Genomic DNA, 14472 nt, shown 5'->3' with positions numbered 1-14472 from the left:
TGTCAGAAGTATCAAAATGGGGGCGCCTGGGTGGCTCAGTGGGTTAAAGCCTCTGCCTTCGGCTCAGGTCATGATCCCAGGGTTCTGGGATCGAGCCCCGCATCAGGCTCTCTGCTCCATGGGGAGCCTGCTTCCTCCTCTCTCTCTCTCTCTCTGCCTGCCTCTCTGCCTACTTGTGATCTCTCTCTCTGTCAAATAAATAAATAAAATCTTTAAAAAAAAAAAAAAGTATCAAAATGTCCACTAAAATTTCCATTACTGTTATTACCTGTAATAGTCAGTTAAATTCACCTAATATTTTTCAAGAGAAACTCCACATTTAAAAACAAGGCATTAAAGGAAAATCGGAGGTCTTCTTCGTGTTAATGAAAAGCCCGTGGTTTGGGGACCCCGGGGCGGAGGGGCTGAGGGTCAAAGCACACTCAGCAGTGGAAGAACGGCTCACCCCCATCCCTGTGACATCGTCACCGCCCCGCCCGAGACCCAGCACTGACCTCCAGTTCTTCCCGAGTGGACGCTCTCATGGTCAGAAGGAGGAAGTCCTTCATGTAGCACAGAAACAGTTCCCGCTGCTGTTCCGCACCGAGCTGCCCAAAAAACCTGCCCAGCGGGGTCTGCTCAAAGATTTCCACTAACTTCTTCGACGTTCCTGCAGAGGAGAACCAAGAAGGGTTTGGAGGGAGACCGTGAGGTGTGACTCTGGCCCTGCGATCAGAATCCGCCGCGTCTCCAAGGGAAGGGCAGCGCTGCGAACGGCAGCAGCAGGTAAGGCTTTGCCAAACGCTGGCTCTCGGCCACGGGGGGCAAGCGGCAGGATCTGACAGTCCTTTCATTTCAGATGTTTTTAGACGTTTTAGATGTTTTCCCAGTGGAGTACCAGAAACAAAGGTTAGATTTGTCACAAACAGCCTAGCTGGCTCGAGCTGGATAAAACGACCTAAAGCAAACCGGGCTCTATGGCCAGCACCATAATGTGCTTCAGGAACCCCAGGACCCACGTGGATGAGGAGTAAGTGAGCTGCTCTTCAGGGGCTGGGCTCGCAGGCTGCTCACACCAGAAAGATCTGCCCCTAGTGCAGGCGCGCTGGCCCCTGGGGCACACGCTATCACAGGAAAGCCCGGTCAGTTAGGACACGGCCTCGAGAAAAAGAAGTACTCTTTCCTCAGGATAGAGACTGCTTCAGTTTGCTCAGAGCCAGTGGCAGAATGTGTACCCAGAGAAGTAACGTGCTCAAATATTTAACCCCCCCTTTTTTTGTTGTTATTTTCTAAAGATTTTTATTTATTGTCGAAGAGAGAAAGAGAGAGAGAAAGCAAAAGAAGAAAGAACGGAAGGCAGAGGGAGAAGCAGGCTCCCCACTAATCAGGGAGCCCAACACAGGACTTGATCCCAGGACCCTGGGATCATGACTTGAGCCTAAGGCAGACGCTTATGACTGGCCACCCAGGAGTCCTGACCTTTTTTTTTTTTTAAGGCTTTTATTTACATATTTGAGAGAAAGAGAATGAGCAATGGGGAGGAATAGGTTGTGGTAGAGAGAGACAGAGAAAGAAGCAGACTCCCCGGTGAGCAGGAAATCCGGTGTGGGACTCGGTCCCAGGACCCCAGTATCGTGACCTAAGCTGAGAGCAGACATTTGACTGACGGAGCCACCCAGGTACCCCTTGACCTACTTTTTCCAAAGGCAATACCATAAGTAAACTTTGAAAAGACTATCCCATGTACGAAAGATGACTTTTGCAAAAGTATGCACTATCCCCAGATTTCTTGGGACACTTAAGGCCAAGCTGCTCGGCCTGTGAGAGCAGAGCAAAGAGCCCTGTGGTTTAGGACACTGACCGCTCAGTTTGGAGGAGCTGAGTCCACTCTGGTTGCTGATGCTGTTGGGAAAGGCTCACCTAGGGACATCTCCTGAGTGCTGGCACGCTAGTTATCCAGAAGCCTCCATGGCTTATGACGGCGAGTCAGCACGTCCTGTTTCCCCACACCCCTGGCTCACCTTCGGCTCCGGTGACGTACTGAGCCTGGACCCTCAGCTCCTCCAGATAGTCTTTGATTCTCCAGGAGAACGGGACGTCACTGGACACACCCTCGGGAGGGCTCATACCATTCTGCACTGTGATGTAGGGTATCTCACTTTTAGACCTGAGCCGGGCAGAGGAGGACAAAGGACAGGATCAGTGAGCGATTGCTCAAAGCAGGAGACCCACACCGCTGCCAGTTCCTCTCCATGCTCGACGGCAGGTGTGCCTAAAAGGCCTCAGAGGCAACCTGCTGGTCCCTTTCACAGCTCAGGGCTTCTGTTGCAAAGGAACCCAGGACATCCACAGATCACCTCTGCCTCACAGACAAACAGAAACGCACCAAGGCCAGGAAGAGTCAAGCGGGCTACCCAACGTCTGCGGTGCTTGGACCTACCCTCGTCCTCCACCTATGCACAGAGAACATGGCCTGTCCGAGGCGACCCTTTCCATCATGGTCCACAGCGTCCTGTCTTCTAAATAAGCGTTCCCACTGGAGATCCAAACCCCAGTCACTCGTAGACTCTTTATTCGCCCATACTATAGAATCGAAGCCCCCGAAATCCAAGAGGAAGCTCTTGGGAGGCCCGCTGAGAGTAGAGCTATGTAAGGGCAGGCCCGGGGTGGGCCGCGTGGGTCGTGCCACAGAATGAGGGACAGGCAGTGCCGCACGCATCCAACAGCTCTCCAAAGCGCGGCCTCACTGGTGTAGACAAAGCTGAAGCTGGAAATTCTATTTGTGGTGGGTGCTCTGGAAGCAAGGAAATTAGGAAGGGGAATGAAACCAGGATGTCTCAGAACTTTCCAGAACTCCCCTTTGTTACTGCAAAACCTCAGGCTGCAAAAGGAGGCCGCATTTAAAATAAATGTGATTCAGGAGCGCCTGGCTGGTTCCATTGATGGACTGTGAGACTCTTGATCCCGGGGTTGTGAGTTTGAGCCCCACGCTGTGTACAGAGAGTATGTAAAAATAAAATCTTAAAAAAAAAATAAATGTGATTCCAAAATGGAAACCTATGCTTTGTCAATTACTTGGAAGAACACATGAAGACTTTCGCTGTGTTACGATTTTTTTCCCTTTCCACAAAATGAAACTCTCCTACTTACCTCGTATCATTTGTCACAAGAGGAATGTTCAGAAGCTTCATGTCCTGGAAAATAAACATCCAAAGATCTCTTGTCCACGAAGGAGAGTACGGCCTGATCAGTAGCTCGAGATTGCTGTCTCTGTCCAGGATAGAGACCATGCTCGCCAGGAGAGGGGTCACCACACCTTGGACCCGCTTCCAGAGGGTCTGCCTGCAGTGCAGGGGAGAGGGGATCTCATTCCAGCTCCATGAGCACAGACTGCTGCAGGAGCCCTGCCTCCTTCGGACATCCGGTTCCTTCTAGGCCGGAACAACGCGTCTGGTCTCCCAATTCCACACTACGGCTCGGGCGGTAAATGCAGACTGCCGGTGTCTGTAAGTACTCGAAGAAAAACTCACAGATAGAAACATCTAAGGTTGGAGGCAGGACCAGAATATACCTTAATCTACATGGAATAAGTGGTCATCGGCTCCCTAAAAAGGCCAAGTAGCATTTGTTGAACCCTGTCATACAGCTAATTTCCCAGGGCAAGTCTTCCAGGCTCTACAAGAAGAGGGACCATGTGCATTTGGGGGAAAAAATAAATTTTACTCTTAAAAAAACAGTTAAAGAGAGAATATAATAAAGCACAAGGCTTTATTATATAAAAGGCTATATTATATAAAAGGCTATATTATATACAAAGCTATATTATATACAAAACAAATGTGTTCCAGGTCAAGGGAAACAGGAAAGTAGCTGTTTCTCTAGAAGGTCGCTCTTGCTGATGGTTGGACACACGGGGTCTGAGTGTTTCTACGTCCAGAGGGACACTTCTCCGCTTCTATGAACTACGCTATCCTTCACTGTTATCACAATGTTTATACACAATCACAAACTCTGTAACCCAGTGTAAGACATCTGTTACCGGCTCGTTCATGTCGGGGAGACCAATTCAGGCCCATTTTGAAAAGAAGAAAGAACAATGATTTCCTTCTTGAAGAGTGAATTCACGGGCAAGAATTCACAAGCATCTACTGAGGAAACAAATCATGCTGATGGTCAGAGAGCCCTTGACTGAAGGGAAATGTGCGCATAGCGGGGAAGCGTAGAAGGCCGCAGGGTGACAGCTGGAAGCTGGCTGTAGGGCACGCAGGAAGGTGTCCCTGGACAGGCATGCAGACCTCGGACATCAGGAACAACCAGGACTATCACACCTTGGATTTTAATCCCGAGAGGGCAAATGACATAGGTCCCAGGTACGTGGATGGTAAAGAGAGACGGGCGTAGAGATTTTGGGAGTGGGCTAGCAGGCTCTGGAGCCTGCCCGACGGCTGACATAGGGGAGCTACAGGTGTGGTCCTGAACACTCCTCCACGAAGGTGTGTTCAGAGAGTACCAGTGCCTGCTAAGGGCTGGGCCAGCCCCAACGCCACAGCCAAAGGCACAGCAATCAGAAGTGGGGCCACGTGTGTGCTTCTTGGAACACCTGTCAAGTGTGTACCCAAAACAGATTTCAAGGAGTACTAATGCGAAATTAAGTACTTAGCAGTACGGTAAGGAGTGAATGAAGGAATCTAGGTTCATGTGTGATCTTCTACAATTCCTCACTCAGAAAGTGTAAGTAGGAAAGACACTACGGGTAACTAAGGAAGGAAACTTAAGCAGAAACCCCCACCCACAGCAGTAAAACCAACACTGACAAGCTCACACCTCCCACTCAACTCCGGGGGCGCCCACACTGCCCTCCTGCATCAGCGTAGGAGGGCTGTGTCCCTGAAACCACACGGATCATGGCAGGGAAGACCGGCTGGGAGAGGCTTCCGGTGAGCTGAACGTTCCTTCAGGAGTGACAGTGTGACTGTCACAAGCCTACAAAGACTCTGTGGACAAGGTGGGGGCCGGATCTTTCTTGGGGGAACCCGCAGCATCCCACCTCTCCCCACAACATGGGTTGGCTCACTTGGTCCTGAAAAACGGTCAGGTTTTACAGAAAAAAGACCATGCCACTGAATGAACACTCCCAGGTCGGATGCCTATGATCATCACGGAACTTCAACCAAACCTCAGGCCTGGGACAGCATTTTCTTGCCTCCCTGCCTAGCACCACCTCCACAGCCTCAAACAGCAGCCACCTCCACGGGCGGCCATGCCGGCCAGTGCTTACATCCCGCAAGAGCAGGTGTTCTGGTTCTGTTATTGTTAGGACAGAATGTAAGCATGCGGAAAAGTAGAGAAGAGTCTAGCAAACCGCATGTACCACCACCCAGACCATCCTCTATCTTTCGGAGAAGACACATGACCACTCTGAACCACTCAGAGCTCTAGGAAGAAGTGGGTGGCCAAACCATCCACGGCCAGGGCGCTCCTGCCCCACCATCGTATCACGGCCCCCGGATGCCTTTCATCCCGGTACCTGAATGTGCCTGCCTCCTGGAGAGCATCCTGATTCGAGGCTTCCCTCGACACCCACTCCTTCATGTTCAAGAAGCAATTCTCTTCCTGCTGCTTGAGGAGGGCGTAGAGGCGCGCCTTGCATGCCTGCAGGAACGCAGCTGCAGAAGGGCAGAGGGGCCACGTCCTGGGTGTGTCACACGGGCACTCCTGAGGGGAGCCTGCCTGTGTGTGGCCCCAGGACCCTGTACCTTTCTCCACGTCGTCCTCGTTCAGCAGCTGGAGGAGAATCTCCACTCTCCGCATGCCGCGCGGGCAGCTCTCCTCCGGGTCCCTGAGCATGCCCACGGCGCCCTGGATGCAGCTTTGGAGCAGGCTGGTGGTGTCCAGGATCTGTGTGTGTGTGGCGGGGATGGTAAGGTCTCCTGGCCCCACACCACCCCCGCCCCTCTGAGGGCCACTGCTGGGGGACTCCGCCATGGGGAGCCCTGCCCTGGTTGTGGGCCTCGACTCCAAAGGTGAGCAGAAGGAGGCTGCCTGCGGGGTAGCCTGGCCTTCTGGGAGGCCCACGAACGAAGAGCCAGAACTCACCTCACTCCTGCCTCGCTTAGCACATGTGCCGGCCAGCGTCTCAGAGCCTTCCCTTTCCCAGTCTGCCGCTGCCGCTTCCGCTGACCTGGCAGCCTGGGTTTCCTCTGCCTCCATCTGGCCGTCTCCAGCCCCGTATCTTGTCTCCGCTGCAGGAGACGCATAGTGAAGCCACTGGGGATGGGAGTGACACGCGGACTCTCCCCACAGGCCTCCCGGCCCCTCACCTCCACTGCAGGCCCCGTAGGAGAGGCTGCGGAGCACATAGGCCTCGAACCGGCCCCGTCTGTGCGGTCCGCCAGCGGCAACACTTGTTCCCATCCACATCCAAAGCATAGCTGACGTGTGGCCCCGGTGACCAGAGTGTGACACATGGCAGAGACACCCCCCCCGCCCCCACTTCACAGCCTGCTGCGTCCATGCAGACCTGTTTTGCCATGTGGGACTCCTGACCAGTGCCTGGTCCTGGGAAGGAGCAGGTGTTGCCTGTGGACTTAACCTGCCTGGGGCAGGTGCAATGGGGACAAGGGCACGGCCTGGCCCTCACGGGACAGCAGTGCAGCTCCCTGCACCCCTGGCCACCAGTCCTGCTGTCCCACCTACGTCCCCAAATGCTTTCTCCCGACTTACACTCAGGGTTCTCTTCTGGCTTAAAGAGCTGGCTGATGGCCACATCCTGCAACTTAGTCACATCTGAAACCATGACTGTGGACTTCCGGAGATCGTCAATGTGCACAGACTGCCACAGCCCTGGGGGGGGTAAAAGCCATCTAGAGTCTCCCCGTGCCTTTCCTGGTGTCCTCTCGTCAGCCACAAGCAGGGACACACCACGGGTCCTGACGTTTCAATTCACTGCTGCTCCATGATTTGTACCTGATGCCCAAAGCCTGGAATCCACACAGAAACCACCTGTCCCTGCACCTATGCCGATGACCAAGACACGAACATTGGTCATAAGAGCGAAGAGAACTGCCTTTTTGTAAAGGATATCTGAAGGTTCTTGAATATTTTCCATTTTGTATCATACTTGCTGCATCACAGTTAGTAAAGAGTGTGGGAAACTGGCAAGACTTGCTTCCCATTCCCCAAGCTGTTATTTGTCAATTTCTTAAGTACCAATTTTCTTAACATTAGTCGGTTTAATTCTCAGAAGAAAAAGGAAGAGAGAAAGAGGTTTAAAATACTATTTTGCTCCCTCCAGAAACAGGCATAAAGCGGCAGCGCTTCTGAAACAGCGCCAGCTGGGAGGGTCTCGTCTGAGTCGTCCATGTTACGCAAGGCGAGGACCCACAGAGGTTAAGCAAATGTTGATCTACCGGTCTATGAAGGGGCAGCCAGAGGCTGGGGCAGCAAGTCCAGACACAAGTGTTTCCCGCGATAACCACTGGTAAGAAATCTCATCGAATCCGAAACGAGTATTGCGGAGACTAACATCAATGTTCTAATTCCAGACTTGTACATCATGGGACCAAATCAGGAAAAACTCAGACGGGATCTAAGTAAGCATTTTCACTAACATTTTCATCCTACCTCCATGGAATCCCACATAGGATGTTCCACTTCCCATCCGGGACAGTTTCGTAATAAAATAGACCAAGATGCGGTCCTTATTGCCTTGTAGCTTGTTGATTTCATTTATGGAAGAATACCTATTTTAAAACAAACAAAGACAAAACAACTCAAAAAACAAAACAAAAAAACAAGCAAATAAACAAAACCAAAGTCGTGAAGTGGCTGAAGAGTGTCCTACCTGTGGTCGGATTCAATCTTGTGTCTTTTTAGCTTTTTTTATTTATTTGACAGAGAGAGAGACTGACCATAAGCAGGGGGAGCAGCAGAGGGAGAGGGAATAGCAGGCTCCCCACTGAGCAGGGAGCCCGATGTAGGACTTGATCCCGCAACCCTGAGATCATGACCTGAGTGGAAGGCAGAGGCTTCACCGACTGAGCCACCTAGGCGCCCTAGGTAAATTTCATACCCTCATGCTCACTGTTTCCTCTTGTGAGAAGAGGGCAAGCTCTGTACCACTGGGAACATTTTCTTCCCCACTCCCGTGTCCCTCTGCTTTAAAGTGTCGTGTCCCTATGCAACCCTTGATGGGCCTGCTCTGAGGCTGCTCTGGGTGAGGCGGGCTGGGCTTTCTATCCTGAGAAACAGGATTCTGTGAACCCACAAACACACTATGAGATACGGCTTCCAAAGCCTTCAAAGGCCCAGAAATCACTTTCCCCTAACTTAAGTAATAAGAGAACACAGTACCCGATTTCTGCTATACTAATACCATAAAAACATCCAATTAATAACTACCGAGACGCGTCTGTAGAGAATGTGTTCCGAGGATATTCTTTTATATCCGTTAATAATCTATTATCTACACCTCTAGGCATTTTACCATTTTTGCCTTGTTTTAGCCTTTTCTCTAGCCCGTATCTGTAGAGAATGAAAAGCGAGAGCTGTTCTATTTCTGTTTCTTTGTGTATTCTAATACTACACTGTTTTCAGGGAAGAAACTCTTCAGGAACTCCTGAATGAAATTTGGGCTTTCTGGGTAGTTTCTGGGAAAAACAACAAAAACATACTTAGCTGAAGCGATGAGCTGAGCACTACGGACTCCGTCTTCGAAATTCGTTTGAATGATAAGGATTTTGCATCTGGCTGCGTTATTTAAGCAGTTTCTGAAAGGAAAAAGAAATTGCCCGTCCTAAACAATGGGTGATAAAACTCCCGGGGTGACGGGAAATATGAAGGAATGTATTGGTGGGAATCACTCAGGTGGGGGTTCTCGTCTATGTGGATAGAGAAGCCAGTGGAGAGTGCATAAACCCCAGTAAATGCTTCTCTAATGAGAAAAAAGGCGCTGGCTTCTGAGAAGGATGCCTACGCAGAAGGCAGGACAGACAAAGAGGACACAGGGAGAACGGGACACCATCCTTCTCCACCACGTGTCCTCGGTGTTCGCTAACCAGGGCTGGCGACGGCGCCGGTGGCCCCCGCAGTCAGGCACGTGAAGCATGAAGCAGTCGGAGATGGGGGTGGAGGGGACGGGGAGGGAAGGGGGAGCCTCACTGGACTTTTCCGAGGAATGAGCTCTCGGTATCAAACTCCTGCAGGGACAGGATCGTGGGCCTCAGAGCTCCGTCCGTTACTTCTGATTCCAAAATTTCACAGTCATGGCTGGTGAGCAGCCTGGAGAAAGTGGTGATCTGCGAAGTCAGGAAATGCCAATTATTGGCTAGAATTCAAGGGAGGTTGCGGGTTTGCTGGGTTTAGAAACAGGAGGATGCTGAGCAAATATCTTCTATGGGCTCAGCATCACTGTGCAGTTGGTATACAGACAGAAAAGCACCCAAACCCAGAGGAGTTTTGAAAAATGAGGCAGTGGTGAGGCAGACAGAACCTACGGGATCCAAAGGTAATGGAGCAAAGACCCAACCTACCACCAGGTGCCTTCACATCTCCTTGGACTGCAGTGTCCCTTCCTATCTGGGGAGCCCTTTCTAGAAGTTCGGATGACCCCTTGGGGCTCAACACAAATGCCATTCCTCCCTCCTAGTCTTCTGTATACTCCGGATGGAGCGCAGCTGGCTGGTGCCCTTTCCGCCCCCGAGTTATGACCAATTCTCCTGTAACCCTGTATCACTCCCCCCCACCGGCCCAGAGCAAACCAAAACACTCCTTATGGGCATGCAGCTATCACAGCTCCTGAACCCCCAACTCCAGGCCGACCCTGCCACTGAGCTTCTGATTCCCATGTCCACCTGCATGACAGACGTGTCTGCCGGGATCCCACGGGCAGCAGAGTCTGTCCCGAATGGAATTTACCAATATGTGTTGCTCATTCCTGGCTTGTCATTAACCAAACCTCCAGTCATCCAAGGACGACTGCAGGAAGTCATCCCTAGACCCTTCGTCCTCCAGAGCCCCCAGACGGCATCAGTCACGAGCTCTGCCGGCTCACGAGCTATCTCCCAGCTCCGTCTCCCAGCGGCTCTACTTCCAAGTGGTTCAGCGGCCTCCCTACCTGCCCTTCCTGGGACAGTCTTCCATCTGGCCTTCTCCCTCTCCCAGGCAACGGGACCCATCTCCATACGCATTCCTCTCCCCCCTGTCGACAGCACACCCAGCCCATCAGCAGCGCGGAGAGGTCCCTCCATGAAGGCTCTGCAGGGCATGTCATCCCCAACTCGTGGCCCCTGCACCCTCGAGCTCCACATGCACAGCGGCCGGTTCCTGGTTTCCTGCACAGACGGCACTGTGCCTCACCTTGACACCTTTCTCCAGGAGGGACCTCTGCCCATGACACTTCCTCAGCCGCATTTCACAGTCGGCTGGAGGGTCCTCTGACCTCATACCTTGATGTGCCTTGCTCCTTTCTGCCCCTACGGATAGCCCTGTGGTATATGCCAACGGCACCCGTTCACGAGTCTGACACTGTATGTGGACCAAGGCCAAGAACGGTGCCGACGCATTTTTATATCCTCGGTGCCCTCGTGTCGCTTCGTTCGCTGAAGTGGACACTGGACACGGTGCTACAACCACCACGCAGCTCTGCACAGTAAGAGGCACTCCAAACTTGCTCTCACTGCATTTTTGTGAGTGCCTGGGTTTCCTTGCACTTAATGGAGAGACACTGAAGTCCAAACACGTCAATTTATAAATCCTGTACACCGACCTGAAAAGAATCCCGAATTCTAGAAACTAGGGATGCAAGGCCTCGGAAAGAAAACAACGGTAAAGTTATAATCACCTCCGTGAAGGTCACATGGTGCCCCAGATCCGCGGTGCGAAGCTGGGCCTGAAGGAAGTCAGCAAAGCAGTTATGCTGCTGCGTGTGGTAGTATTCTCGAGCCAGGGACTGGGCGGCGAACAGGCCCAGGGAGCTAGCTCCCAGCCGAATCACGGCGTCTGGCGTGGCACAACCCAGCAGAATCAGCTTGGCCTCCTCAGACACCTTCTGGTACAGTTCATCAGTCAAGATGCGGGGCCCCAGCCTCTCGGTGACCTGGAGCACCACAGAGGCGCACGCGTCCGGGTGGTAGCCGACGAAGACCTCAGAGGGGCTGTACTTGTGTCCGGCCACAAGATGCTCCGCTTTCACAGCTGCAAATCTCTCCACCCAGTTCTTGAGCTCTCCCACGATGTTTCTCTGCCATCTCTCCAAAACGGTGTTGATATCCAGATAGTGTTTCTCCAGCCGGTTAATGAGAGGGATGGGAAAATGTTTGTAGACAACGTCTTTCTCTTCAATGACTATCAAGCGGAAGTCTGGGTGAACCCGACATTTGACCCGATGGGTCCCCAGACCAAGGTCCACGTACTTCTGGCCTCCAAGGTAGACGTAGTACTGATTGAGCGCGTCGTAGAGGCTCTCGTACAGGCTCTGCAGGTTGAGCAGCACCACCATCTTGCCCGTTTCCATGCAGATCTTCACTCGGTTGATATTTCTGCAGACCTGGGTGTACTCCTGGTCCCTGGGAAAGCTGGAGCCAAAAATGATCTCTGGCTGCTGGTCCTCCCTGAAGAACGTCTGCTGCAGGACCTGCAGGGCCGCGTAGTTTCTGGTCAGCACAAGCAGGTAGCGGGACTCGGAGCCGTCCAGCTCCTTGCCCGACGCCTTCTGAAGGTCACTGTACATGTTCTCCTGGATCAGCTGCATGGTGCTGACTTCTTCCGAGCACTTCGCCTCAGGTAAACTGGCTGTAAAAATGTCCAGAGCATGGATGTCATCTTTGCCACTGAAGTTCCGAAGGACGGCCTGCGCAATATCCCGCGGGGAGGGCGCATTATTAGAAGACTTTGCCTTGGCGAAGACCATTTTGATGAGGCTATAGTAGTCGCGGAGGCCAAAGAACTCCTTGTCTTGCTTCTGACATACTGTTTCATAGGCTCTAGCAAAGGGCGCAAAGTAGCCTTGGACTCTCTGTTGAACTAGGGGCTCTGAGGAGCAAATCCCCTTAGCGCTCTCTATGAGCTCTTTCTTGTTGGGACTGCCACGTGACACAAAAATGCCCCGGTTCATCTTGGCAGGGTCCAGGGCCCAATTGGAGATGCCTATGAAGCCAACCTTTTTGTGGGGGGCAGGATCGTCTTCAATGCACCCATATTCCAACAGCGGGTGCAGAGTCTTCAAGGGCATTTTAGGCGAATCTTCTGCCAGTCCAACCTCATCCAACACCACCACAGAGACGTACTGCTCTAAGTCCTTTCCCTGCTGGAAGCGGGCACACTGCCTGAAGGTGCTTATGATGCCTTGAGGAGTAGAGTGTGGGCTGCACTGGAATGATACCAGATGGACCTGCTTCAGGCTCCGGAAGAGGTCCGAGTGAGCGGCCGGGCCTTGCATGGCATCTGCCACAATGGTCTTGGCAAGCGATTTGGAGCTGCCGGGCTTCCCCACCAGGAAGAGGGGAATCTTCAGCTCAATGCAGATAACCATCATGAAGACATTCTCCTTCAAAGCCAAGTTCCTAGCGATGGTTTTCCTTAAAGACACACCATTTAGAAAAAGACTCTGTGTTTGAGCTATCTCCTCCAGAATAATCTTGCTGTCGTTATATGGTTCTGGAAAGAGAATGCAAATGGCTTTCCAGTACGATTCCTTCCGTTCTAAAGAGGCGTGGTAGCACACCCCGAGGGCCAGCACCAGGGACCAGACGACAGGATCTCTCTCCACGTTGGTTTGGCTGACGTGGGACTCTTGGAGAAAGGACTCCAGCTTTGACAGAAGCATCACACTGTGGTCGTAAAACCATCTGAACACTTTGACACAGCGCTCCACGTCCCTGAGGCTGACAAAGCTGCACTCATTCACTCTGGTCCTCATGAAAGCCTGAGAGGCGGAGAGCACTTCCGTGATCATGCGAGTCTCGTCTTCATCTAACCTGATGGCGTCCACCAGCCTCTGCACAATCTGCAAGATGTAGAGCTTCTCGGTGGTGTTGTTCAGCTGTCCGAAATCCCACACCAGCGGGATCAGGCTGGGCGGCAGAGCGTGCACTCGGTACACCAGCTGCCTCAGGGGGATGGAGCCGAGCCTCTCCACCGTGTCCTCTGCACTGACCCTGTATCCCAAACCGGCCGACTCCAAGCGGCAGATCATCTCCTGTGAGTGCTTCCGGTAAGGGTTGCAGGCCGCTATGATATGCAGGCCCGAGTCTTTGGCCAGGGGCTGGCCACCCACTGTACGATCACACAGGACTTCCTTGATACAGCTTATGGCTTCTGTCGTATTGGCTTCATCAAAGAACAAGATAGTGTCCAGCTGATGTTGGTCCTTATTGCACATAGCCAGTTTCTCTGCCTCCCGCACTTTGGAGTAGATCATCTCTGCAGTGGTCCCTCCATGGACCTTGACCAGCTTCATGGTTTCAGCTTTGGCGCCCCCACGTCGCAGGTCACTGAGGAATTTAATGAGCCTGGTTTTCCCGCAGCCAGTCTCCCCCATGATGATGACGGGGATCCCGCACCGGAACCGCATCTCGATGGCAAGGATCTTCAGCATATTGTCCATTGTGAGCTCATAGGTTTCATCAGGGTCCAAGAGCCACTGGATCCCCAACACCAGGCAGAGCTTTGCAAGTTTCTCATGTCTGGGAAGCTTATCAAAGTCAACATTGAAAGGCACCCTCTGAAGCAACAACCCCCGGTACAGTTCCATCCCCATGACATCGTTCTTGATCACTCTCCCACTGGAGAGGTCGATGGCATCAAGGCTGCCACTCCCATTGGGCTCGATGTGGAAGCCCATGAATGTCATGGATGTGTGGTCACCATTGAAGAACACGTACGGGTGAGGCTCTGACTCCCACCTCTTCCGGAGAGTGAAAGGGGCTAGGTCTTCTTCCCTGACCCCATCCATGGGGACTGCGTAGTTCCCAGGGCTCTGATCGGACGTATGAAGTGTCGGTGTGGCGAAATCTCTTGCCATGAAGATCATAAACGTGACCACAAAGTTCTTGAAGCCTTGAAGGGTGTCTCCAATCAAGTGTGGGTCGCAGAAGAGGGAGGCCTCACAATCTCTGAGCTGATAATTGAGGAACCCAGCAAAGTTCCGTAGCTCTGCCCAGGATGGATCTATCAACCCGCAGTAAATCAGGAAATACTGGAGGCATTCCCCAGGATTGCCTTCCACAGAGCCTTTCTGGTACTGAAACATGTCTAGGTTCTGTTTCTCATGGAACCGTTTCAAATACTGATAAGGCCTCTGGAAAGTCTCACTGCGGAATGCTTTCTGGTCCATCCCTGGATCGCTGTAGCTCTCCTCGGGATTCAGCTCCATGTTGATCACTTCTTTGGGAGGCCGGCAGGTGACTCTTGGGAAGATATCGAGAAAACTGAAGTAGGGGGTGTGTGTACTCTAGAAACGGGAGACACGAATACAATGGTTATGACTACGTTTCC

At 52.4% G+C, this 14472-nt stretch overlaps 1 protein-coding gene across 4 annotated transcripts in view; it reads right to left on the bottom strand.

The window, feature by feature from the left end:
• The window catches only part of RNF213 (ring finger protein 213), a 104165-nt gene that overhangs the window by 31310 nt on the left and 58383 nt on the right, over positions 1-14472 (bottom strand). For all 4 annotated transcript variants that reach the window (XM_045984009.1, XM_045984013.1, XM_045984010.1 and 1 more), the window contains 11 exons: positions 10820-14428; positions 9139-9275; positions 8652-8747; positions 7603-7721; positions 6703-6822; positions 6076-6221; positions 5736-5877; positions 5507-5645; positions 3130-3321; positions 2001-2146; positions 495-649 (listed from right to left, as the gene is read on the bottom strand). In XM_045984009.1, the coding sequence (XP_045839965.1) occupies positions 495-649; positions 2001-2146; positions 3130-3321; positions 5507-5645; positions 5736-5877; positions 6076-6221; positions 6703-6822; positions 7603-7721; positions 8652-8747; positions 9139-9275; positions 10820-14428 (5001 nt within the window). The remainder of the gene's footprint in view (positions 1-494; positions 650-2000; positions 2147-3129; positions 3322-5506; positions 5646-5735; positions 5878-6075; positions 6222-6702; positions 6823-7602; positions 7722-8651; positions 8748-9138; positions 9276-10819; positions 14429-14472) is intronic.

Source organism: Meles meles, chromosome 18 (genome assembly GCF_922984935.1).
Source record: "Meles meles chromosome 18, mMelMel3.1 paternal haplotype, whole genome shotgun sequence".
Classification (NCBI taxonomy): Eukaryota; Metazoa; Chordata; class Mammalia; order Carnivora; family Mustelidae; genus Meles; species Meles meles.
The sequence above is the reverse complement of the archived record's forward strand: the minus strand, read 5'-3'. Positions and strand labels throughout refer to the sequence as shown.